Raw genomic sequence first — 26,968 nt, forward strand, 5'->3', positions numbered from 1 at the left:
TACAATAAAATTCATTTTAAATAATGCAAATTATACATTAACTACTGAGATGCTGCAGCACAGGAATTCTGCAATTAAAACAGTACCTCGTGCATTCATTCATTCATTTTCCGAACTGCTTATTCCAATTCAGGGTCGCGGGGAAGCTGGAGCCTATCCCAGCCGGCTTTGGGCGACAGGCAGGGTACACCCTGGACAGCTCGCCAGTCCATCGCAGGGCCACACACAGAGAGACAAACAACCACACTCATGCTCACTCCTAGGGGCAATTTAGAGTGACCAATTAACCTATCATGCATGTCTTTGGATGGTGGGAGGAAGCCAGAGTACCCAGAGAGAACCCACGCATACACGGGGAGAACATGCAAACTCCACACAGAAAGGCCACTGACCAAACCAGCCAAAGATTGAACCAGTGACCTTCTTGCTGTGAGGCCACAGTGCTAACCACTGCGCCACCGTGCAGCCCGTACCTTGTGCATTTCTCTGAAATAAGATTTCTTGTTAAAGCAAATGTAATGCAACATCAAATGTCAAAGCAGATTCTAAGTAGCCTACAGCCCCAGGGCTGTTACATTGTGCTTTGGACAAACTCCAGTTCAAACAGAATCCGGTCAGGATTTTCTCTCTCACCTGGAAACCCACCAAGTCAGCACAAGAATCGGTCATTGCTGGGTAAACAAAGCTCAACCACCTCTGCAAAAGACAGAGGCCTGCTCAGTTCCCTGTTCAAATTTGCCCACTTTAACCAGTCTTTAAAGATATATGCTCTGCACTTTTGTTAATGGTCAACTGCCTGCATGAGGTTATGTAGCCTACTTTATGGTGTTCACAATAAAACATGCAGCAGGGCTCCGATCACTGTCAAATATCCCCATCTTTTTTGAAGACTTAGACCTAAGATAATAATCACCTTGGAGAGCTCACCCAAAAAGTGTCAATATATGGGATTATTGGAGAGATAAAAGTGCATTTTTTTAGGGGGTAAAGATAAGCCTAGTACATATCCCACTCATGTCTTATTTACAGGCTTTCCACGTGTGCTTTCTCTGGGACGGTCTCAGCTCAGCCCTCTGATTGGACACACCTTCTTCTCCATCTCACGCCTTCCTACTCTCATCCTGATGGAGGGGGGCGGGACCTGGACACCCTTTGCATCTATGATTGGCCAAAAAAATAATAAAAATGTACAGATTTTTTCTCCATGGGTTCGAGGGGCAGGTCGCGCGTTATAAATACAGCCTCCAGTCGGGGAAACAAAATGAGCACCGACATCCAACAGTTTCGCGTCCGGACGCCGCTCTATGATCTTTGTGAGAAAGATGTTGCAACAAGCTCTTCGAGTGTCTGGTCGCAGCGCCATCCCCCTGGTCAAGTGGATGGAGAGGTGGGCTGAGAGCGCAGCAGGCAGGCCGCCTGCCAGCAGCAGGGAGGCGGGGAGGACTCTGAAAGAAATGCCCGGCCCGTCGGTCGCCTGCTTCGTATGGGACTTGTTCGCCAATGGGGGTCTGTCACGCCTGCACGAGTTACAGGTAAGATAAAAGCGCTGAATAGGCGTAAAATGCAGGGATTTCTACATCACATTTACTGCATTTTCAGTTGAAATGAATGAGTGTTTAAACACAATGAAATGAAACCGACTCGTCATTCATTTAGGGCTGAATTGCAGGTTTTTGCGAACACATATGTTGCAGGACAAAACCTAAACGCACACTTTTAGTGCGTCATTTTCATATTTTAGTGTCCTTGCTGCATTCATTCAACGTTCCTCCGTGGAAATGTGAAAATGATGAGCTCAGGTGTTGCACATCTTCCATGCAAAGTGGTGTAATCTCAAGTCAGTTTCTTGCAGAATCATTCCTTTGTGCACTAAGCTGTAAACTAAATGAGAATGCATCCAAACATAGGAGATCTTATGGCCTGCAGGGTTTTGTTTTTTTTTTTTTCTTTTCTTTGTGTGTGTGTGTTTTGTTGTTTGTTTGTTTTTTACAAGTCTTTGTCTCATGCCCCAGGTGGAAGGACTGCATCGATATGGTCCCATGTGGAAGGCGAGTTTTGGCCCCATCCTGACTGTTCATGTGGCTGATCCAGCACTGGTAGAGCAGGTCCTAAGGCAGGAGGGCCAGCACCCCATGCGTTCCAACATTTCCTCCTGGAAGGACTACAGGAGCCTCAGAGGACACCACTGTGGACTTCTGACATCGTGAGTACTGCACCTCTTTCTATAACAACATATTTCCTTCTTTTTTTACATATTGTGTCTAATTAAACACCAGAGGCTGCTGTACAACAATCTGCTCATTCAGTTCAAGAATTATCCACTCAGACATTCAGAGAAGAGAAAGCACAGGAAAAACTTGCATGTTACTTAAATTCAGAGGATTTCAAAGCTTCTTTAAATACTTTATCCAAAGCTATACAACATTATAAATGTATCCTGTGTGTGTGTGTGTGTGTGTGTGTGTGTGTGTGTGTAGTGAGGGAGAGGAGTGGCAGGCCGTGAGGAGTCTCCTGGGGAAGCACATGCTGCGACCAAAGGCCGTGGAAGCTTACGACAAACCTCTGAACAATGTCGTCACTGACCTCATTGCCAAAATTCGCCACTGCAGACGTCCTGAAGGCCTCGTCACCGACATCGCGAGCGAATTCTATCGCTTTGGCCTTGAAGGTAAGGACCCATGTTGTCTTAGGAGCAACAAAACTGCACAACACCACAGGGTATAAAGCACCATGTAAACGCTGGTAATTAGGCCCCGCTCCATGCAGGAAAGCTTTGTTACATCACTGAAATGTTGCACATGTATGCTGGTCAGAACCTGGCTCGGACTGGAATTTAAACATTTCCATCTCTTCTGCTGCTTTTGCAATAGATAGATAGATAGATAGATAGATACTTTATTCATCCCCAGAGGGGAAATACAGGGTGTTCCAATAGCTCCTTTAAAAAAATAAATAAATAGATTAGACTGTTTAATATTATTTTTTAATTTAATATATAAAAACAAATGTAGAAACATTACAATAATATGCATTCAAATAGAAGTTGTGCTTTTAAAGTTTTATATATCATTGAGAACAGGTAGTTTTTATACATTACAGCTACACAGCAGCTTAATGATGCTGTAGGTGTCTTTAATTTCTCAGATTGCATCTTCTTCCCTCCCTCTTATATTCACTGTGTTTTTGTTTTTTTGTTTTTTTTGTTTTTTTTTACAGGCATGTCTTCTGTGCTGTTTGAAACCAGAATCGGTTGCCTGGATCCAGTCGTTCCTGAAGAGACGGAGCGCTTCATCAAATCAGTCAACACCATGTTTGTGATGACGCTTCTCACCATGGCCATGCCAAGCTGGCTGCACCAGCTCTTTCCTATACCCTGGAATGTCTTTTGTCAGTGCTGGGACTACATGTTTGACTTTGGTAGGTTCCCCACTGATTACTTCATCATTTGGTATCGTTGTAGGACAAAGTCCCAAACTGCATCCCTGCTTAAAAACAGCTGTGGTGATACAGATGGAGGAAAGAGTGATAACTGAGTGTGTACTTCTCTTTTACAAAAATCCCTTTGACAGTTTAAAACCAGATGATACAGATGTTAATCCAAGTTTTAAAAAGCCCCAACTTGAACCAAATATTATATATATGTCTTAAATACCATGTGACATCATCAAGAAAGACCAGATTGTGGAGGACATGATAGAGACGCTGTGGAAATGCCCCAGTTTGCAACACAAACTGGTGCCAAAGCAAACATTTAGGTGGAACATGCTGCATGTATTTTTCTTCCAGTCTCTCGCTCATCACTTCTCATTGGCTGTTGCTGGTTTTCACTCAGCTCCGCGGCGTCATCCCAACCACTCGTACAAGACTTATGCGGATCTGAAACGTCAAACATGTTTTCTGATAATCACCCTAGATCTGGACGCAGGAGATTAAAGTCTTTAACCCTCACGCACTACAAGATCATCTGCTTGATGTGCTTGTGCTTTTAAAAACCGACAGCTTCCTCTCATTTTACCAGGAAAAATTGGTTTTAAAAGTGCATTATGAAGCTCAGAAATAACTGCGGTGTATCAGTTTAAGTCTTTTTCATCCTTGGTTTAATGGTTTCTGATCTCCCTGCATCTGCAGCAAAGGGTCACATCGACCAGCGTGTGGCTGCCGACGCTGACAAAGTTGCGAGGGGAGAGAAGGTGGAGGGTCGTTATCTCACCTACTTCCTGTCACAGGCGGGGATGCCCATGAAGACCGTCTACAGCAACGTCACTGAGCTGCTTCTTGCTGGAGTTGACACGGTAAGACTGATTCCTCTCTCCGTCTCCTTCGGATTCTGCTTTTCTTTTATCCCACCATCCACTAGAAACCCCCGTGTGTCCTTTCAGATCTCCAGTACTATGTCCTGGTCTTTGTACGAGCTGTCCCGTCACCCAGAGGTGCAGGCCGCACTCAGGAAGGAGGTGTTGAGTGTGCTCGATGGGCGAAAGATACCAGAGGCTGCAGATGTGGCCCGCATGCCTCTCCTAAAGGCCACAGTAAAGGAGGTGCTCAGGTATGAACTCGGAGGGCTGCAGAGACATGAGGACTTTTTGAATCTCCAGAAAGGATTCTCACTAACGGCGTTGAACTTCTTCTGTTCTTCAGGTTGTACCCAGTTATTCCTGCTAACGCGAGGGTCATCACAGAAAGAGACATCCAAGTTGGAGGCTACCTCATTCCTAAAAATGTGAGTATAAGCACTTGTCCAGTTAATGCTTCTGGTGTTTGAGTGAACTAGTTGACCCTCTAGATGCAAATCCTCATCAATGTTTTTTTTTTTTTTTTTTTCCTTTCGGCACACATTTGATGATTTATTCTTCCTTTCCAGACTCTGATCACTTTGTGCCACTTTGCAACATCACGGGACCCTGCAGTGTTTCCAAACCCGCATGCGTTCCAGCCGGATCGCTGGTTTCACAAGGACCAGGCTCATCACCCGTACGCATCTGTGCCCTTTGGTGTGGGGAAACGCAGCTGCATTGGTCGGCGTATCGCTGAGCTGGAGCTCTACCTCGCTCTTTCCAGAGTGAGTTGACTTTATTTTTCAGCCTGTGATGGCAGATCCTTTGTGATGTGACCCACCTACATGTTAAGAAATTGTGCAAAAGATTGGACTGTTACACTTTGAATGCACAGCTCATCTGAATGCAGCAGTGTTTTTTTTTTTTTTTAATTTCTTCTTTTTCTTGGTTACATTACATAAAAATGCATAACTTGATTTAGAAGAGATTCACACAAATGACACGAAATTCTTTCAGTAAATGCTGCACACACATTGAATTATTTAACAAGTTATTTACAGTATTAGTTCGGGATATCTTCCAGTTGATGTCGTGTTTTCAAATCCGCCTACTGTGCTTTTTTCTTGGAATAATGTGATAAACCCTTAAAAAAAAAAATCAAACTAATTATGCAAATCTGAGTCCTAATGAATTAATTGGATTATGGAGTCCAGGGATTTCTCAGTCACTACCCTGCACTTGTTTGATTTATTTATATATTTCTCCTCTTGGTTCCTAATCTGTTAACTCTGTTTCTGTCCTCGTTAGATTCTGATGGAGTTCGATGTGAAGCCTGACCCAGAGGGAGTTTCTGTGAAGCCCATGACTCGGACTCTTCTAGTTCCTGAAAATGTCATCAACCTCCAGTTTATTGAACGATGACCTACTCTCCAGAGCTGGTTGGTTACGTGAGTGAACGTGAGTTCCCCCCCCCCCCTCACCCTCACCCTCATCCCCGGGCAAAGAGGAGAGCTAGTGGGCAGCATTATCACAGCAACTGTGGACCCACTGCACACAGTGGTTCATGTCAGAGCAGGTCTTCAACCTTTTACACTGCAAAGAGCAAAGGCCTCCTCACCTGCTGCCCGATGCGTGCAGGCCGACGTGTGCAGGAGCACTAATGGAAGAAGGATGGGGGCTGACTGGTTATTGTGGAAGCATTTTAACTGGCCGAGTTGTGACAACAAACTTAATATTGTGTTTTTTACAAACAAACCATTATGTGTTAAGTTACACAGAGGCCCAGAGCAAACAAGTTATTTCTGTCCTTATGGTTTTTCTTTTTGTTTTGCTTTGTTTCTTTTGTAACAGACAGATCCTCAGGCTTCTTTTAACTGTGTCAGACCATGCGCCGTATGTTGGGATTTGCCATGAAACAGCAGTGTTCAAAGCATATTTTTCATAAATGTGGAAGTGCTTTCTTAAATCTGATTATGAACTGTGATCTTTTGAGCTCTTAAATACAAAGTATCAGCAATTTCTTGCATGTCCTGATGCAACAGCGAACATCGGTTGAAGAACTGTCTGTATACGCCTGTTTGAACGAGATGTGCTGTCTTAGGAGATCCTCAGATCAGCACATAGAGACACTGCATGTCCAGCTGCTGTTCAGCTGCTGTGAGTGTTATGTAGATATGATGCATGTGTGTTTTTATCAGGCATTTAGGGCTGGATTATTCTAGTGAGGGTTTTTTTTTTTTTCTCAAAAAGAACAAAAGGCAGCTATTGAGAATATTCCTGTGCAGGAATACAAAGTGCCACTGATGTTCCAGACATAGGTGCACTCAGGCTTTATGAATCTTTATATACAGTCTTTAATTCTATGGTGCAGGAGAATTCAGGTTTATTTGCTTATCTTTGTTTTTTTTTTTAAACAGTGAAACTTTCTGTTAGTGGTATTACAAGATATTTTTCAAAAGCATAAAGATGTGAAAAATGTATTTATTCTAATTTAACAAACTTTAAATGTTACTACTGTATATGTCAATAAAAGGTTTTTTTTTTTAAAAATGTCATTTTGTCTTCATTGAATCTTACATGCACCAATCTGGATTTTTTTTTTTTTAAGTCATGCCTTTACAAAAATATTCCCATCAGTGACCATTAAGCATTTAAGTCTACCTTATCACCATCAGACTGATAAAAACATATTTTCTAATTGCTGTTAGCTTAAAACCAGTGAACGACCACTTCCCTCACATGCAACAGTTTTTGTGTTCACAATGGAAATAAATGTCGCTGCAAGTTGTTGTGCAGCAGCTGCAGGGGAAGACTTTGGATCAGCTTGCTGCCATGCAACTTCTTCAGATGTGGAGGGATTATGTTTTAAAATGCATGAGCTCCTGACTTTTCCTTGAAACATTTATTGCTGCAGTCACATGGGAGTGTTTTTGGGCACAGTGCTTGTGAGCTGTTTGATATACTGGCGTCAAGAAGACCAGAGAGAAGGGGTTCTAATACTTTGTCACTATTGTCAGAAAGAGGTTCAGCACATGCACACAATTTTTCATTAATATCCAAGTCATATTTAAGTAAAAAACAAGGCACCTATTTATTTGTTTCCTTCATAAGTTATGATTACTACACATTCCCTTCTCCCCTGCAGTGTCTCAGGGACCCCTACCATTACAGTAGATGGATGCATAGAAACACTGCTGGGTGTGTGAGGAATGCTGGGTTTATTTTATAACCTTATATACTGTGTTCATATAGAAGGACTCTGGAAATTTAGAACTGGAATTGGGAGGTTTTACATTTCTGATGGGAAATGAACCAATGAGAAGCCTGCTTTCAGAAAAAAATCAATAAAACTTCACATCGAGATAGCTAAACTAAATCTAAAAATTCACCTGCCTACAGTGGTGCAATGGTTTATTGTGAAGCTTGAAACGGTTTCTGGATTATTGGAAGGTGAACTGAGACTAACGGTTGATGTGAAGATAATTAGATACAGTCAGGCATATGAACATGTCTACAAATACAACAGTTGTGTTATGTTTCATCCCAGTACATCTAGAGTGACTGATATGACTGAAACCACCATAAGGTGAGTTTCTTTCTTTGTTATACTTGATCAAGTGTCCAGCAGAGCTGCATCAGTTGATATTTATCATTTTGATTGTCACCAGTGAGACAGTCACTGGAAACCAAACGTGCCTGACTGCCTCATCCATGTTTGACAGATTTTTTTTTTTTTTTTTAAATCACAAGGCATTTCTTCCCACTACATCATTAAACAAGAAGTTAATAATAGTTTTCATCTCTCCAAAGAATCTTGTTTCATATTTGGTCAGGTTTCAGCTTTCTGTCTGATAGCAGCTGAAAAATGCAGACAACATAATTGGACTGAGCTCTTGACTTTAAGTTTGTTTTTGTTTGTTTTTTTAAAAAAAAAAAGTTGTAAAATAATGATGAAGCAGGCCATGTCTAACCATTAGCCTGACAGTCAAACTTCAGCTCATGTCTACAACTTTATTTGGGTATTTAATACTATTTTTTTTTTTTTTTAATCCCTTTTGTAATGAATTACTGTGAGGACCCAGAAGTTCAGCCACATACACGGAGCTGTAAACAATAACCAGTTTATTTGTGAATAAGGAATGTGAGATGAGACTGAGCAGAGGATCAGTCCAGGTGAATGAACAGCTGTTAGAATCCAGGCTTCAGAGACAAGATCAGGATGGAGGCAGGAGGTAAAGATTATGGCAAAGCACTTATCCAGGACGAATGACAAGGCTCGGGGATCCAAAGACAAAAGTAAGGGTCTGTGACCAGATAATCCAAGAAACTAGAGGTGTCTGTCATGGGCAAGGCAAGGTGGGTAATCCTGGGATGTGAAGCAGTAGGTCAGCAACTGGATACGAGCCATAGAATGCTGGAAAACAACTAGACATGAATCTGCTGATATTCTGGCAGAGAGGAAGAGATTGGAGAGAGTTTAAGTAGGTTGTGAGACATGAAAACCATGTGAACTGAATGAAACTGATCAGAACAGCAGAGGCATTTAGGAGCCACAGGTGGATAGTTTCCACTGATGAGTGCCAGCAATCAGCAAACATGACACCTTTACTGTTTCAGGTTTTCACCATTTAACTATTGCTTCTATATTATTACTGTTATTTACGCAATTTATTAAAGCAATTTATTAACATTATTGTCACAAGAAAACAATTTAAAAAATACAAAAACATTTCCAATGCCTTATATTTCGTAGTGTGAATCTAAAATGGTTAGACATCCCTGTAAATATGAGTTTGCTTTATTATTCCAGTCCAGAAGGTGGCAGTAGTGCACCGTAAAGCTGTTGACTTCCCGTAGACAAACACAGGAAGAAAACAAGCATGTAGCTTAGCGGCTAATGCTAATAAGAGGAACGTTAAATGCTTTAGTTAGACATGTAGCAGAAGCAACAATGCATTGGTAAAATACATTAATTTACTATATAAACTTAAATTAATTAATCTGATACAACAACGACACAAACCTTTGAGTTAAGGTGAGTTTTCGAAGAGCAATGCTATTACGATTAGCTCGTTAATTGTGTGTTAGTTGTCGAAAGATGGCTAGGCTAACTTCAGCTAACCATCTTAAACCTACGTTATTATTATTTACTTTATATCATCTATCTAAATATATTTCAGTCTAGTATTGTTTGTATTTACGATGTTATTGGCTATAGTTATGGACTGTTTACAGCAACCAAAAATACATTTTAAAGTACAGGCCTGCGCTAACATAACATGTAAACATAGGAATCGCCTGTCTGACTAATAATCATTTAAAACAGGCTTAATCTTAACATACTTTTGCATTAGACGTAATATAAAAACTTCTTCATGGTTTAAGTTTGAACTTTTGTGTGAATTAAGTAAATAGAGTATTCTACACTATTGCTGATTCTTGTAGATTAAAAACAAAATAAATGTATAATTTATTTATTTATTTTATTTATTTTTTTTTGCACGTCATTTTTCTTGATTTCATGTAGGAAAAAACAACACAGTAGCCAGATCATCATCCTGCTGCTAAAATGCCCAAGAAGACAAGTAAAAAGATCAATAATAACAATAAAAATGACCAAAAATGTAATAATGGATTATTTTTGTTTGAAAAAAAAAAATCGATATTTTTAACAAAAAAAAAATCTATTTTAAAATTGTGAAGCAAAGAAAAATCCTGATTTTTTTTTTTTTAATTTTTCGATTCAGTTTCCCCACCCCTAATTAAATTAAAATATGTGGAAATGTGAAAAGCATGGTCTTTATTTCATTTGTATGTTAACATAAAGCATCTGTAAGTATCTACCTATTCAGTTTGAAACAGGTGCCTGAAAACTGGAGTACCTAGAAAGTCTTTCAAACCCCATCCTGCCTAACCTCACCATGTCAGTCTACTCAGAATGGTTTTTACTTTTTGCTTATCTATCTGTTGTGTAAAAAGAGATGCAGGCTGGTGATCCAGTGGTTGGTGCACCAATGGGAGTAGCTGGTGTTCAGAGTCGGTCTGAGGATGAGGAGTCACTCGGTATAAAAGATGTAAAAAGGACAACAACTCAAGCATTTGGCAGCGGTGTACCTAAACGAAGAAGTTCATCCAGGTTTGACTTTTTTTTTTTTCATTTAACCATCAGAGCTGTAGCTTAGGCCAGAAATAAAAGACAACATACAGATATTATGCTCCAAATATACTGTTTTTCTGTTATTAATCTTAAAATATTAGAGAATTACTGTATACATGTCAACAAAATAATGTCCCTACACAAAAAGGTCAATAAAGAGAAAGAAGTTTGATGATGAGCTTGTGGAGAGCAGTCTTGTAAAGTCATCCAGTAGAGTCAAAGGCCCTCCTGTCATAGAGCCCGTTCGCTGTGCGGGAAGTGAACCTTCATCTAGTGAGAAAAAAAAGGTATACATAACCCAAAAAATTCCTTATTCTTAAAGGATCTTAAGGCATTAATAAGACAAGTTTTTATAGAATTGATAGATTAATTTATATTTTCCTCTCTTCCTTGTTAGGTAACAAAAACAGGAACTGCTCTCACACCACCTCTGGCGATGGTTATAAACCCTGCACCTATGGCCAAAAGAGTGAAGAAAAGTAAACAGCCTTTACATATTACTAAAGACTTGGGCCGGTGGAAACCTACAGATGATCTACTGCTGATAAATGCAGTGTTACAGGTGAGTAGTACTCAAACCTTAAGATCATAGTCAAAACACATAATACTGTTTTGAGTTTTTGGCCCCCTTTTTGGTCAGTTAATGATCATATAGGGAGTTGGTGTGGGCCGTTTAAAATGTCAAACTTTGTATTTAACATTTTGTTTTTGTTTCCAGACTACTGACTTAACTTCTGTTCATCTGGGGGTCAAGTTCAGCTGTCGCTTCACTTTGCGTGAAATTAAAGAGAGGTGGTATGCTTTACTGTATGATCCCGTCATTTCAAAGTAAGCAGCTAAGCATGTACATAATATATATTCTATATTTACACCCATGTTCTTTAATTCTTTTGTAAACACGTTCTTCTTTTGTCTTTTCTGCTTGTACAGGCTGGCGTGGCAGGCTATGCGGCAGCTCCACCCTGAAGCAATTGCAGCAATTCAAAGCAAAGCTCTATTCAGTCAGGCTGAGCAAGCGTTGCTGGCCAAGATCGGTTCAGTGAGTAACATAATACAGAAGGAATGTGGTTTTTTTTTATGTCTGTTAATGATATGTTCTTAATCCATGATTAATGAAACACTTTAAAGAATGCAATATGAAAACAATATGTTAAATACCATAGCTTCTTTTTTTGTTATTTACACAGTGTCTTAAGGGTTCTTTATAAGAGTATTTGCTTACCAGAGCATGCCATGTAGCATGTAATATTTTTATACTTTGTTTTTGTTTTGTTTTTTAATTCACTTAAAGTTTTTAATATTTTTTCTAAACAGACTAGTCAGCCCAAATTGGACATATTTCAGGAGCTTCTGAGCAAACACCCCGGTGTCTTTCATCCTTCTCGCACACCCAAGAGCCTTTTGGTGCACTGGCAGCTGCTAAAGCAGTATTACCTACTGGATGACCAGAGTGGTGGGTTGAGTTCATTTCATAAAAAAATTCAAATATTTCTCAATACTTTGATTCATTTGGCAGTGAAGAACTTATGTTGTCTATGTTTTAAATATTGTGACTATGATATGATGACTTTTGAAGTTACTATTACAAATACCGGACATTTCCATCTGCCTCACCAGACAAATGTTACTACTAAATAATATCACCCTCACTAAATAGTTAAAACTAAAAAAATGCCCTAAAAACTAAGGTTGAATTGATCCTAATTGTTTGAAAGATTGGAATTTTCTCCATTTTAAAGAGACAACAGGACATCTGACACACGACTAGCTTTATTGATGTGAAATATATCAAGTCTGTTGTTACATAAACAAATAATTATTTGCTTCACTAAATAAAATGTAGTGCCTGACACTGTTGTCTGATTGTTCATTACAGTACAGCCCCTTCCTAAAGGTGACCAAGTCCTCAACTTCTCCGATGCCGAGCAGATGGTTGACGATGTAAAATTAAAGTAAGTTGCCTTTCACCATGCAGAATTTATGTTTACACTGCCACTGAGATTTCTGCATCTGGTTCAGTATTTTTCATGCTTTCATAAGTGTCACTTGTCCGTGACTTTTAAGCTCTGACATTTTGTATTTCTCCCACAAAGGGAAAGCAGAGATGACGTGCTGGAACACGGTAAGAGTTGTAAAGAACTCCTTTGACTAAAATTTAATATGCACATCTTAAGTTATGTTGTACTTTGAAAATTTAAGATAGATTCTTGATTTCTTTGAGTTTTGCTTCATAAAAGTGTAAAATAATGACAATCACAGTCTTAATTGGTATTTATTATTCCTAATTGTTCATTGGAAATTCTGTACATCTGCATGATTCTGTAGTTCTTACTTTATCAAAAAAAATTCATTTAACACCTTGAGAGAAGTTTTAGATTTGGCTCAAAGTTTTTTTTTGTTTTTTTTTTGAGTTAAGGATGAATTAATTTACATTTTCTAACTGGGGGTCAAAACTTTACATCAGGAATTAATGCTGGTATTAATATGGTCTAAATCAATTCCGTTCAGCTTTATTAGTATAGCGCAACTTCACAGCAATGTTGTCACCGGGCACTTTACATACACATCAGATTTATACTGATGTATATTAACTGTATGAATGAAGGAGTTTCATGTCAGACCTCTTACTGAAGTTGAAAACAGAGTTTTGCTTCTGAGATTCACCTCAGTTTGCTTTCGTTTTCTTCTGTCAGAGCTGATGATTTCAGATCGTCACCAGAAAAAGGAGATCAGACAGTTGGAGCAGGAGTTGCCTCGATGGCAGGTACTTGTGGACAGTATTACAGGTAAGTAAACTAACAATCATGAAGTATGAGCAAACTGTTTTCATGTCTACATTTGCTTTGAATAATCCAGATTAGTGAAGCTAATTTTTGGGAGCATGTTTCTTTGCCATCAGGGATGAGCATGCCCGACTTTGACAACCAAACACTGGCAGCATTACGAGGAAGAATGGTGCGATACCTGATGAGATCAAGAGAGGTGAGAGAAAATGGTGGGAAGCAGGAAAAAAAAAAAGAACTAACAGCATATTTTCACTGTCATGCAAATTATCATTTCAACTATGTTCATACATCCCAAATGTCACCATACCTTTAATATATATGACAGTAACACATTCCAGGCTATTACTCTTACAGTGTTATTTATCTCCTCTTAACTGTTTTGCAGATAGTTTTAATACTGTTCTGTTTGTTTGTGTTAAACACAATCGTACATGGAGGCTGCAACAACTAAATTCCCCAAGTTGGGATTAATAAAGTACTTTTATTCTGTTCTATTCTATACAGATTACGCTGGGGAGGGCAACAAAGGACAAACAGGTAGATGTAGATCTGTCGCTAGAGGGGCCTGCCTGGAAAATATCACGAAAACAAGGTGATTTAACTTTAGTAAATTAATCATAATTTGATAAAAGTTACCAGAAATGTGTGTAAGAAAACAGCAAAGAGAAATTAATTCACACCTGTTGTAGTTTTTACATCTATTTTCATTCAGTACAAATAAATTCAGCCAAGACATTATCTCAACATAAACATTTATGCTAAAAAAAAAAAAAGGCTGTAACTATTAAAAAAAATATATATATATATATATATTTTATGCACATATTTTATTATATGCATTTACAGGAATTATTAAACTGAAGAATAATGGAGACTTCTTCATTGCAAATGAAGGAAGGCGGCCCATTTATATCGACGGTAGACCCGTGCTGTCGGGTAACAAGTGGAAACTGAACAACAACTCAGTGGTGGAGGTGTGTGTACGTGTGTGTTTGTGGAAGGTCACAACCACATGCTGTATGAATGAAATGAAGCCACCATGCCATTTTAGCCAAGCAAAGTCACAAATATCTGTTTTCTTCAGATTGCAGGTCTTCGTTTCGTATTTCTAATAAACCTGGAGCTCATCTCGCTAATAAAAGCTGAAGCTGCCAAGATGACACCGCAGTAACAGTCAGAGCTGTGTGTGTCGTGCTACCAAGAAGTGGACCGACGTTAGTGTTGATACCTACCAACTTGAAATGTGAATTTTAGACTACAGCTAAATCCTGGGACAAAATGGTAATATCTTGTGTGTGGTTTGTGGATATTTACAGTTGTAATGTAGACACTCTCAAGGTAGACTTTTTCTTTTTTTTTTTTTTTCACATTTTCTGACTTTTGTAAATAAATTCACTTGTGAAACTTTTTCAATATATTAAACTTGTATACTGAATATCCTGATTTTGTCTTTGTTTTGGAATGTAGTCGTGTATATTAACAATGGGAGGTAAAACACAACCAGCATATGTGCAGAATTCTGTTGTTGATGTAACCAGATATTATTTCTCACAGTGAATAATTAACAGGGAAATTACAGGACTAGGTGTTTCTTCATATCTTTGGTTTTAAAGTTATCCAACATGTACTGTATAACAGGCACCACATTAACACAATGATTGAACTGTTTGACAGCAGCTGAGCCAAATAAAAATTTGCAAGTTAAATTTAAAACATGAAATTGGGATATTATTAGCAAAAAATAGATGTGCGTATCTACTTTTAGTCATTTTTGCTTTAAGCAGTAATTAAATGGTTCGCTAAATTGACTGATTTCAACAGGTGTTTTTCCAAGATTGACCAAAGTTCTGTAAAGTCCAGTTCACACACATTCAAGTTTTATTTTATACCTTCAGAAAGTAAACAACACAAGCTGGCATTAACTTTGTCATGGGGGGGCTGCAATATAAAGCAGATATTTTTCCAACTAGCAGATAATTCGACAGTCTTATCTGAACCGCTGCTAAAAATATACATCTTGCATTACATTGCACTTCACATTATGAATTAATGCACTGAAAAGATGCATTGGCATTCCTTTTTCATTTGAAGTGGAATGGTGTAAGAATAAAATTGATCTTTTTTTCCCCCTCCTTTAATTGGGATAAATATAAATATACATATAAATGATGCATAAACTCGAGAACCATTCTAAGGGACAAATAGCTCAAATATGTGCAGATTTGCATACAGTAAACTATACATAAGCCTCAACATTAAAAATGACAGACTATGGGGCTTATTTCCCCAGCTTCTAAACCAGCCTCAGTTAATTATAACAATGCAGATGATAATACAAGGCAATATATTCTGTTGATGTAGACATAGATCTGTCTTCAGTCATGTTTTGACTTGATTTATGTAACATGATACAACTCACATGGCTGAGTTTATAAAATGGAAACAGGCAACTCTGAGCAACAGAATCCATAACAATAGTAATGTTGATACTTGTATGTCTTTTTTCTTTTTCTTAAATATGTACTTTCAGGTCACAATAATTTCAGCAACATTCACCCAAAATGTTGCACTGAAACAGAACACAGTGGTTCAGAGCAGCCAGAATGATGATAATTGTATTTTGGATTCAAGCTTTAGGTTTCCATGCCGAAAAAGGTTTCCTGTTGTGCTTGTTGACTGATTCCAAAAAGTATTTCTTTTGGGAAAAAAAAAAAACTCCAGATTTTATAAATTGTCCCACAAATAATGCTTGCAAGTAAAGTCATCCTTTGTCACCCCTTGTTTCTAAAACAGTTTATTCTTACTTTAAGTTTGGCTCACTGTGAAGCTGAACAATGAATTTTGAATTATTTGCTTACATGATGCCAAAACATGTGTGCAGATCTGCTTTTACACAATGTGGGATCCACATTTATATACTTTTTACATCTGTAGTTGACTGAAATAATAAAGTTTGCTAAAATATAAACAAATAAATAAACAAACTTCCTTATTGGGTTTGGTTGACCATAGAGTGCAGTTGCTACATCATTAAAGTCTACAAAAATAAACAATAAGGTGCATCTAAACTGTTTAGGGCTGCTCTTCATGCGTTTGGGTTGATGTCATCTCCATGTTTTTCTGTTATGGGTTTGTTTGTTGATCTTAACAGCCAGTGTGAAGGATGTTAAGCCATATCCCACTTTCTAGATGTTGATTTTTAGTCCCTTCTTTCTAAGATGGGCAAATATAAAATCAGTTAAATAAAACACTGACTTATGAAATTTCATTTTCATTAAAACCTCTAGTAAAATTTAGCCTGTCTTCTTTGGAGCGCTAAGTATTTTCCATGACTGGACAGCGGCTGATTTTCCTGGAAGAGACTGAGCTTGTAAATTCAGCTCATGTTGGTTCATTTCTCAAAACTGACAAATGTTTAGCTTTGAAAAAATGTAGCTGTAACTGAACATATTAACTCATTTTTTATTTACGTTTTAAAACGTATTATTGTTATTATGAAGATTTTTACAACCATTTTAAATCAATTATGCTGTCTTACATGTCTTCTTTCACAACCTGGTAACCAGAGGTGGCAATTCCTGGTCCAGAAAGTAAAGGTCCTGTCCGACCAGTCACAAAACAAGCTGAATTTAATGAGCAGAGTTTATTTGCCAGGTAAACGAGCCTGTTAGTGAAAACACCTGTTCTAAATGTACAGGTAGATCCAGAAACATGGTAGGACTTTTACTTTCTGGACCAGGAATTGCCACATTCTGGTAACAGATTTTTTTGCGGAACACACAGAGTTAATACAATAAAGCACATATTGATTTCTAAATCATTAGCTGACTATTAATTTAAGACACACCTGCATCTCCCTCCTGCACAGAAGCTTTTGCAACAAGCCAGGATGGATCTGAGATCAGCATTAGCTGCAAGGCCGGATTATCCAATTGGCATTATGGGCACAGGCCCAGGGGCCCACGTCCACTTGGGGGCCACGTAGGGCAAACACCAGCAGTTTGGACAAGGGTGACCAGATCTTCTCTCACTAAATGTGGGACAAAGACTGAAAATATGGGACAATGTGAGATTCCACTCTGCCATGACAAAGTTTTAAAAAAAATAAACTTTCTATTCTGCTCTTTCATAAAAAATTACTAACCAAACATAACAAATCTGTTATTAAAAAGCTTCCTTCTGAGTAGCAGGTTTTGTGTGACTCGGATTTTTGTGCCATTTCACGTCATATTCTCCGCCATGTGACACGGAAAAATTACTTTGACAAACCCTCTCACAGTGTCCTCGAACAGGTTTAACCCAGGAAAATATGCTTTCCCAGTCTTTGTTGTAACAACACTTTCTTTTCTTCTTTGCTGCGGTCGTCTCCCTGTCCTCCATGATCAATCGGTGGATTTATTTATTTATTTTTGTTAGTGGGTGCACCGGTGCATCCTAGATGTGCATTAAGTCCCGCCTCCTAGTTTGATTGACATGAGTGTAACTCAAATCAGCAGGCGGCATGATGTGACAACCGTCAAATATTTTCCATATACAATTAGTAAAAGCCAGTTTTGTTTTGTTTTGTTTTTTTTGTTTTTTTGTTTTTCCCTTCACAATGCGGGACAGCGTCTCATTTTGTGGGACGTGTGAAAAGTAATAGAAATGCGGGACTATCCCCCACAAAGGTGACATCTGGCAACCCTAGTTTGGACATGAAACAAAATATATGTAAAAGCCAGATAGTTACACCACAGTATCTAGTGTATTACTACTGGTACCACTGGCTGAGAGATGTTAGAAATGTTGTTTCATAGTGTATCATTCACAATTTTCACAATGTTGTGAAGGGGAAGGGGCCCCTGGAACACTCTGGGCCCAGGGCCCTGTGCACTTTTAATCCGGCCCTGATTAGCTGCCTTGAATGTGTCGCGCGCACTTCCAGTCTATGGCCACGAGCTGTTTACGCAACGAGCCGCGTCGGGAACATCTGGGTACAAACAGACCTCAGACGGACCCAGGAGAGGTGAGTGTGCAGGCTTAGTAGAAAAAACTGCGGCTAACATTTGCGTTGGTGGATAAAGAGCGAGGGAAGTGGCTAGCTTTATGGTTAGCTTTGTTTGTCACGTGAATGATGAATATTTACACTCAGATTAAACTGCGCTAGCTAGCTTACACTTGTTCTTTAAACATTTTACCAAAGATGGAACAGAGGGTGTTAGATACTTGTACATTAAAGCCCCCCCTTTTACGATATATTTATTATAAAAACTACATCAGTATCTGTAATTATCAGGCTTGATTTTTTTCCTCTGCAGCTTCTCAAAGCAGGCTAATGTCAACAGATCCGGCTGACGTTCAATGAGATCGAGATTAAATCAAATGTAGCTTGTTGTATTTACTTTGCAGTTCCTGGTCAGATTTTCAACTTGAGACCATTTAAGTGAGTTTTCTGCACTACACTACACTTGTTTTCATGATTGAATCTCCATTTTCCTTCATATGGGGCTATTTGAACTGCTGAAGATTAATTATAAGCTGAAAATGTTTCCATATTATAGTCAATGTTTATGTTACACTTGTTATAATATTACACACATACCTTCGTTTAAATATATGTTTACATGGACTGCAAACTGGTTTTCCTTCATACTCCTGTTTGCTTGTAACAGAGCAGTCAGAATTAGAGGTGTGTTGTCACAAGGCGGTGCAGAAACTCCAGCAGTAATATGTGTGTTTAATGCAACTTTAATGCAAAGTAATGTTTGAAAACTCAGCATTGGCTTCATTTAATGGTTCTAATCTCCCATGCACATGACGGTGTGGTGTTCATAATAAGGTCTAAATCGTGTTTATGTTTCAGACTGTTCAGATGTTATAGAGATGTACACACTGATAGTGTTTTGTTTTTTTTTTTATCCCCTGTTTACAAAACTGTGAGCTCAAAGTATCCTTTTTATTTGGTTTTATATTGTCGAATTTAATATCTTTACTGTCACTTCTTTGTGGCGTCTTGTGTTTAAGGACATTGTCACATCATTTATTGCAAGTTTTTATCTTTGTGAGTGACGCAGACTGAGTTTGTGATATTGTTTTGGTTTTGCTACGGTTGCATGTAGCCAAACCACGGCACATGAGCCTGTTTACACTAAGAAACAACAATGTTCTATTCAGAATAAACTCCAAGGATAATCAGTTTCACCAGAGAACTGGAATGGTCCAGCAGCAGACTGGCATACTACCTCGGTTAAGTGTGCTCCAAGATAACCCCGGCTAATCTTTATTACCACCGCTGACAGCGATGAGGTGCAATTTACTGATACAGCAGAGCTCCTGTATAAGTTCGGTTAATTAACAGCCTGACTGTAAGTCTTCTGTACAAATTTTGTGCTCCTCCTTTTGGTGTTATGCTTTAAGTAACAGTAGAAATGTATGATTTTACTCTTAGTTTGTTCCAGATCTTTCTTCAGAATAAACCACATCCAATTTTATTAATCTAAAGTTGAAAGACCTTTAAGTCATTCCAGTGTGAAGTCTTTACTGGATCATACCTCTTACATTTTTTCAGGTTTTACATTTAGCAACCTGTCTGTGTTTGTAGTGAATGGTCTCAAACATAATCCAGTGAACAGAAGCAAGGGTCACCTCCTCTTTTCCCCTCCCTCTCAGCTGGTTGGCTTGTTTCACAGATTGGAGTAACGGTTGGTTAACTGAGTAGGAGTTGAAGGTTTAAAGCCTCATTTATCAAGAACAAAGTTCCCATAAGGGACATTTTACAGAGAAATACATTAATAATGAAATAAAGAAATCACCTTTTTAATTCACGTTTCAGGTCTTTAAATCCTGTAAAATGTCTTTATTTACTTGGTGCTGATTCATAGCAGATATAAAAAGAGATTTTAACTATCTAATTCTCTAAATGCTGACATTAAAGATAAAAATTAGCTGTCAAAAATACTATGTTAGTATTTTATGTGGAGCGTTTGCTACCATCAGCAGTTTTATTTATTCAGACTAGTTGACTCTTAGAGTTAATTTGTTAATCCTGCTTTTGCAGCCTGTGGATGTTCATCAATAGTTCCTGATACAGAATTTTTAGGAGGAGAAATTTGTATTTGGTCTTTGTAGGTAATTTTTACAACCAGAAAACAATTCTCCTTACAAGAATGGTATTTCAGATCAGATGATGACACATTTAACTCTATCTCTTTCTAGAACATCAATACAATGCTGCTTCTCAGAAAGTGCAACAGCCTGACACGATTTAGTCCTTTCAGCACTCAAAGGTATGTTAACACAGAGGTCATTTGTCAGAGGTGATGTTCTCTGTATCTGGTGTAGAACTTAATCTCAACCTGACCTGTTTTCAGCTGATAATATTACTTTGGATTTTTTTCTTTTAGCTCTGACAGTATTTCTACACTTTGCAGGTTAATTTTGAATGAACAGTAAAGTTTGTTACAGAATAGGCTCAGTTTTTGTCCTGCTTTCTCTGCTTAGGCTTCAGGTTGGACCTGTATTAGCGCCGTGTGCCGTTCGCCTCCACAGCGGCTTCAGAGAGGAGCAGGAATCCTACCAGCATGCCAGCAGCAGTCCCAGCTGGAGACATGGACTGGCAGGGCTGTTGGCTGGTACAGGGGCTGTACTTGTTTATGCCCTGCACCACCAAAAGGTTGGGATCTATTTGCTGTTTTTGTGCCAAAGTCTAATAGTTTCATTTAACCACGTCAAAGTAGTTAGAGAATGCATGTGTGGCCAGTTTTAGAACATAAACATTTCCAAGCAGACCTTCAGTTCTTCTAAATATTTCTATACATAACAAGCTGCTGTGTGTCCAGAGCCTTTGCATGTTGGTAAATGATTTACACTTCTGTAGAAACCAGCTCTTTTGTTGTGTATATGTTGGTTCCAAGGAGTCCAGATTGTCTTGTAATCTTTTAAAGTGGTCCTGAACATGTTGTGTTCAGCAAAGTCTTCACATTTTTATGGGTTGAAACTTCTCACTTATTTTTAATCCAGTCTTTGTGTTTCTCTATTTTCAGAAGAATTTTAGTAATGTTGTTTTGTTTGTTGTTTAAGTCATTTTACTTGATAAGTTTATCATTCTAGCTTTAATATGCTCCCAGTTCAAACGAATGAATCTGTGTCTCTAGTTCACATATAAGCTGAGAAAAGAAGTTTTGAAATTAGGCATTTTGTTACCTTCTGTTTGTCACAAAAAAAGCTAAATCTTTGAAAAATGCAAAAGATAACACTGTTTTGACAGGCAGTAAATAGTGTTTAGCACCAAAATTGTGATTTTTATTTATTTATTTATTTATTTATTTCCAAAGAACCTTTAACCATAAACTCTGCATAGAATGGAGTCAAGCTTTAGAAAACAATAAGAATCTGGAAAAGCTGAGGATAGAAAGTGGCAAGTCTAAAAGAAGAAACGGATAAACCATGTATGGAGTGATTTCCATTAAGAAATAGGAGCAAAATTCCGCTAATACCGGACTCAGGACTTGAAATGCCTCCCTGCAACCCGTCGGCTGATTTATTCCAATGTTTACTGAAGCTGTAGGGTGGATGTCAAGAAGGAAGAGAAACTGAGAGAAAATGTTCGGGGGAAAAAAAGCTGTAGCAGCAGAGTTTAAGAACTGATTCATTTTCCCAGACGCCCACATTGCTGAGGCAGGGTGCGAATATCTTGACAGAGAACAGAGCACAAAGCAGCCTCGAGAAGAATTCCTGAAGATGTTTTCTATGTGAAACAAAAAAAAATGAGGGTTTGCGTGAGACTTTTATGCGATATTGTATTTACTAACTGTCTGTTCTGTTGTTTAATCTTCTCATACACACACTGAACTTTGCAAAGTAACAAAAAAAAACGTTGACTGATAAGGAATATGCTGATGAGGTCCGACAATAAAAGGCCATCTGGGTGTCAACATGTGCTGTTTACACAGTGAAAACCAAGGCCTCTGCTGTCACGGCTGTGTGGAATGCCAGTGTGAGCTGGTGGAAACACTTCATTATGAACTTACATGTAAATACAGTTTTTATTAAATCATATATTCTGCTTTATAATAGTGGAGTTTTTACAGATACTGGGTTGTATTGTAAATGTTTCCTGTATGCAGTTCTACGTACTGAAATTTCAGTAAGCAATACTTACATTTGAAGCCTTTGAGAAACATTTTCAGTCCTTTTTTCCATCCCAATATTGGTATTTTGATGGCTCAAAAAAGGGATCTTGTCTGTCCTTCTGCGCAGGCTGAGCGGGCAGACGTGAGTGTACCAACCATAGAGAAGAGTTCCCCTCTGCCAGTCATCAGCCAGGAGGAAGTCACAAAGCACCGCTCCCTGGAAGAAGGGGTGTGGGTCACTTACAAAGGCAGTGTCTATGACATTACCGACTTTGTGGCGATGCACCCTGGTGGGGATAAAATCTTGTTGGCAGCAGGTGGTGCCCTGGAACCCTTCTGGGCCCTGTATGCTGTACACGACCAGGATCATGTGCTGGAAATCCTCTCCGAATATAAGGTTGGAAACTTGTTTGTTTGCTTTGAGCTAAAACAGCACTGGGACCAATTGTTTACTGGTATAAAGAGTTTGCTGCAGGTTTGCAATGTGTCCCTGCTTCAACACACCAAACTTAAATGGATTCATCAGCTGATGAAGCTCTGCACAATAACTCTTTCATTTGAGACAGGTAGGTAGGTTGGAGCAGGGAAACAATGAAAAACCTGCAGGATTATGGCTTTCAAGGACTGGAGCTGGACGCCCCTGGTCTATGAAGACCGCTTCAAACCAGAAGTATCACCTATCACTGATATTCAACCAAAATATGAGCAGTGTGTAGGTCCGTCCAGTTTGAATGACTGAAAATCTGAAGGGAAACAGAGTCACGTAAAAACAGGTTGCTGGTAAAGTTACAGAAACAATATGTTGAGTTGAAAAACCCATCATCAGGTAAAGTAAGTTACTCACTAAACTTTATATGAAATCATTTCGTCCACAAATCAATGTTTTAGATAGTTTACAGCCTGGATGATCAGTAAAAAGGACCTGTGACCTTTTTACTGGCAAAATATTGTTTCAAGTAGCCCTGTCATTGATATTTGAAATCAGAGTATCTGTTAATCTTTGTTGTATTGCAGACGATCACAATACATGTTGTCACAGTGAATATGTCCGACAGTTGGTCTGAACATTTGCACTATTTAAAGTTGTCATTTAAAGCTATGCTTGAGTTTAGTGTCGCTTAATCACCGCAGCCTCTTACGTACCTGGCCGGGAAACTCACTTTTTTTTACCAGACTTCTCTGCATCTTTCCAGCATTGTTATTTTTCCGTAAATCTCCCAAAATTATGAGAAACCGACATGAGGAGACAAACCCTTGAGAAGAATAAATGTGTGACAATCTTTATAACTTCCATCACGCCGCTGATCGACCTGAGGAGAGGAACTGGTGACAGACACCCGTCTTTCTTCCTCTCTTGGTGGTTGCCAGAGAATTTCCCTTATTTTAGAATCCAGAAGCTGACAGGTCTGGCCCATTAAGTTTTCTAAATATGAGGAAGGGTAAACTCATGCTCTACCAGACCCTAATGGCTTAAAATGACCCTTTATTAGGTGTTGAAACAAGTTTAACTGAAAATATTTGGTGTTGTGGTTGATAAAACTCTTGGTTTTTGTGATTTATGTCAGGTTGGCGTGCTGAGTGGAGAAGATATAAAGAAGCAGCAGGCCATTAAATCGTCTGACCCATTTTCTACTGACCCCGAGCGTCACCCTGTGCTGCGTGTCAATAGCCTCAAACCCTTCAATGCTGAGCCGCCCCCCGAAATCCTGTCAGACAGCTACATCACCCCCTCTGCTTTCTTCTTTAAAAGGAACCACCTACCAGTTCCTCAGGTAGATCCGGCCTCGTACCAGCTACATGTTGAGGGACTACCAGGAGGAGCACTGGCGCTGTCCTTAAATGACTTGAAGACCCGATTCCCCAAACACACGATCACAGCTACGCTGCAGTGTGCAGGCAACCGTAGAAGCGAGATGAATAAGGTAAAGCAGGTGAAAGGACTGAACTGGGGTATATCTGCCATCAGCAATGCCAAATGGAGTGGAGCTAGACTCAGAGATGTGCTGCTGGCTGCTGGCTACGGGCCGGACGTGGCACAGTGGGCTCACCATGTTCAGTTTGAGGGCCTGGATAAAGACGTGACTGGGACTACCTACGGGGCATCAATCCCTCTGAATAAGGCAGTCAGCGAGGATGGGGATGTGCTTCTTGCTTATGAAATGAACGACGAGGATATTCCGCCTGACCACGGCTTTCCGGTGCGTGTTGTGGTGCCAGGCGTTGTGGGTGCGCGCAACGTGAAGTGGCTGGGTAAGATCATCGTCAGCGCAGAGGAGAGCAGCAGCCACTGGCAGCAGAACGACTACAAAGGTTTCTCTCCAGGGACAGACTGGGACAAGGTGGATTTCAAATCTGCTCCAGCCATTCAGGAGCTCCCCATTCAGTCTGCCATCACCACACCAGCAGATGGTGCTGTGATCGATCGCAGTGACGAAACGTTGACTGTGAAGGGTTACGCATGGAGCGGCGGGGGTAGAGAAGTGGTACGTGTGGATGTTTCTTTGGATGGAGGAAAAACGTGGCAAGTGGCCCAGCTGAGGAGCAGCGACAAGGGACAAGCTCCTAAACCTTCGCCTCCGCCGGGTCGCGCCTGGGCCTGGAAGCTGTGGGAAGTAACTGCTCCTCTTCCTCCCGAGGCTGAAGAGCTGGAGATCATTTGCAAGGCTGTCGACAACAGTTACAACATGCAGCCAGATACGATCCCTCCCATCTGGAACCTGAGGGGTGTGCTGAGTAACGCCTGGCACAGAGTGAAGGTGAAGGTCAGGGAAGATGAGCATGAGGAATAGACTTAAATATTTATGTTTCAAACTGAGTGATCATGGAGTGACCAGCTTTGTTTGGTCCATGTTTCAACCGGAAATGGAGGCTGTTTAGTTGAAGAATTGCTCAATAACCTGAAATGACTTCAAACAACCTTAAAGTATGTTTGCAGTTTTATTGTTTGAGATTTAGAAAAAAATGCAGATGCAGAAACTTGGAAAGAAGCTTTGAAATGACTCAACCAAGCATGTGTGATTGTCATTTACACTTGAAGTGAAATTCGTTATCTTTTCGTTTTAGACAAAAACATATATTTTTGTAACTGTTTTTGATGCACATGTAGTATATTTATAAGGAAATGTTAATTTTATGATTAACATGCAGGATCACTTTCAAGACTAATTTTATGTAGCAATTTTGAAAACAATATAAATCAAGGCCAACTTTGGAGTCGACTAAAGACTTAAGTTCATATCTAAGAACTGGACTCCTGCGACAGCTAAAAACAAAAGCAGTATTTTGTATTCTCCACATCTGTTTTTGCTGATCAGTTACCTCTAAAAGTGCCAGGCGATTAAACAGAGTTTTTATTGGACACGTTTGAGTAACTTCAGGAAAATGTGCCAACTCTCATCTGTCAGTGGTCGAGATTATTCATTCTAGGTTTGAGTCAGCACTTCAGAGGTGAACCTTGAGCCTCTCTTGGCATCCTGTTTTCCAGTGTTAGTTGTTACTAGGAAATATAAAGTATAAAAGTACACCGTGACAATCAGATGACGTTATGCTACAGAAGTCTGGGCGCTGCTTCTCTAGTATTGAGAATGACGTGTGACAGGAATCTCTCGGCTACGGAAGAGAGAAAAACCAGGAAAAAAGTGACCAAGAGAAAGATAAAGTTTGAGAGATGAATAGTAATGAAACACATAAAGATCAGGAAAATTGACTGCTTGTTTGATTTAGTTTGAACTGCACAGCTTTTCAAAATTGAACCTGTTTTCAGTGAAAATTTCAGCATTCAAACAGAAAGCTGTTAAATCTCGATTATACCTATAGTCTTGCTCATGTCAAGTAGCTCTTTGGAGTGCACATGGAAGTACTTTTCATTTATTAAATGTTCTTTGTAGTCCATGGTGAATAAAACAGACTGTTTATTTAATGTCCTGCTTGGTGCGTAAGCCGATGAAGTTGATGCAACACAGCACTTATAACTTATTTCGCCCTTAAATCGGCATAAAGATTTTTTTTCTTTTGAAAAGAGACATATGCAGCACTACATTATTTTCCAAAGAGAAACAGATATCACTTAATGAAATGTAAGCAGCTGCATAACAAATGAAATTGTATTTCACTAAATAAACGGGTATATAAAAAGAATGATTCTCATAACCTCTTTTTTTTTTTTATGTGTGTGACTTTTAAAGGGAAAAATAAAAGTTTAAAGACAAATTTTCAGTCCTATTTATCCCACTAAGCCCACTAAAATTTACTGTAATAATGCTATGACTGTCTTGAATTTGTTTGATTTTGCAAGCTTAATATGTTTTTCCACATATCTGAGTATCCTGGTAGCAGGAATGACAGCCTTTTGAGAATTATTAGATGGTAAAAAGGAGATAACGTATGAATCATTGTTGGAGGATAAAGCCTATGATTCTTCTACTCTGTGCAACTAAATTCAAGGAAACTGCGCAAATTTCTCATTTATTAAATCAACTTGGAGTCATGTTACCTGTATGTTGGGCTTGCTTTTAGGCTTTGACAGGACACAACCCAGATATTCTCTTTGTTTTCAGAGAGACTCAAAAAATGCATTAAAACCAGATATTTTATTAGATTCAGGGATGCATCTGTTTTCTGTTCCTGACTCATAAATATAAC

General features: G+C 39.0%; 3 protein-coding genes across 5 annotated transcripts; all 3 read left to right on the top strand.

Annotated features, from left to right (window-relative positions):
• Positions 1–1,304: 1,304 nt before the first annotated feature.
• Positions 1,305–5,696, top strand: cyp27b1 (cytochrome P450, family 27, subfamily B, polypeptide 1; the record flags this gene model as incomplete). The annotated part of the gene is made up of 9 exons (XM_079242600.1): positions 1,305–1,532; positions 2,013–2,203; positions 2,478–2,668; positions 3,217–3,417; positions 4,129–4,292; positions 4,380–4,546; positions 4,639–4,720; positions 4,862–5,059; positions 5,583–5,696. 9 exons carry the CDS (start codon positions 1,305–1,307, stop codon positions 5,694–5,696), a joined length of 1,536 nt encoding a protein of 511 aa, XP_079098726.1.
• A 3,443-nt stretch (positions 5,697–9,139) lies between these two features.
• On the top strand, positions 9,140–14,555 carry mcrs1 (microspherule protein 1). The gene is made up of 14 exons (XM_079241557.1): positions 9,140–9,309; positions 10,254–10,410; positions 10,580–10,718; positions 10,829–10,993; positions 11,150–11,259; positions 11,362–11,470; positions 11,746–11,884; positions 12,308–12,383; positions 12,525–12,553; positions 13,125–13,217; positions 13,331–13,413; positions 13,722–13,809; positions 14,064–14,191; positions 14,302–14,555. The coding sequence occupies exons 2-14, from the start codon at positions 10,256–10,258 to the stop codon at positions 14,386–14,388; spliced, it is 1,401 nt and encodes a 466-aa protein (XP_079097683.1). The 5' UTR covers positions 9,140–9,309; positions 10,254–10,255; the 3' UTR covers positions 14,389–14,555.
• A 3,603-nt stretch (positions 14,556–18,158) lies between these two features.
• On the top strand, positions 18,159–26,445 carry suox (sulfite oxidase). Of its 3 annotated transcripts, XM_079241560.1 has the most exons (7): positions 18,202–18,222; positions 18,606–18,639; positions 19,798–19,897; positions 20,412–20,482; positions 20,697–20,868; positions 22,455–22,724; positions 23,893–26,445. In XM_079241560.1, the coding sequence occupies exons 4-7, from the start codon at positions 20,424–20,426 to the stop codon at positions 25,114–25,116; spliced, it is 1,725 nt and encodes a 574-aa protein (XP_079097686.1). In that variant the 5' UTR covers positions 18,202–18,222; positions 18,606–18,639; positions 19,798–19,897; positions 20,412–20,423; the 3' UTR covers positions 25,117–26,445. The 3 variants fall into 3 exon arrangements, with proteins under 3 accessions (XP_079097684.1, XP_079097686.1, XP_079097685.1); XM_079241559.1 differs by lacking the exon at positions 19,798–19,897 and having other exon boundaries at positions 18,207–18,222; XM_079241558.1 differs by lacking the exons at positions 18,606–18,639; positions 19,798–19,897 and having other exon boundaries at positions 18,159–18,222.
• Positions 26,446–26,968: the final 523 nt, after the last annotated feature.

This window comes from Telmatherina bonti, assembly GCF_933228915.1.
Source record: "Telmatherina bonti genome assembly, chromosome: 6".
NCBI lineage: Eukaryota > Metazoa > Chordata > Actinopteri > Atheriniformes > Telmatherinidae > Telmatherina > Telmatherina bonti.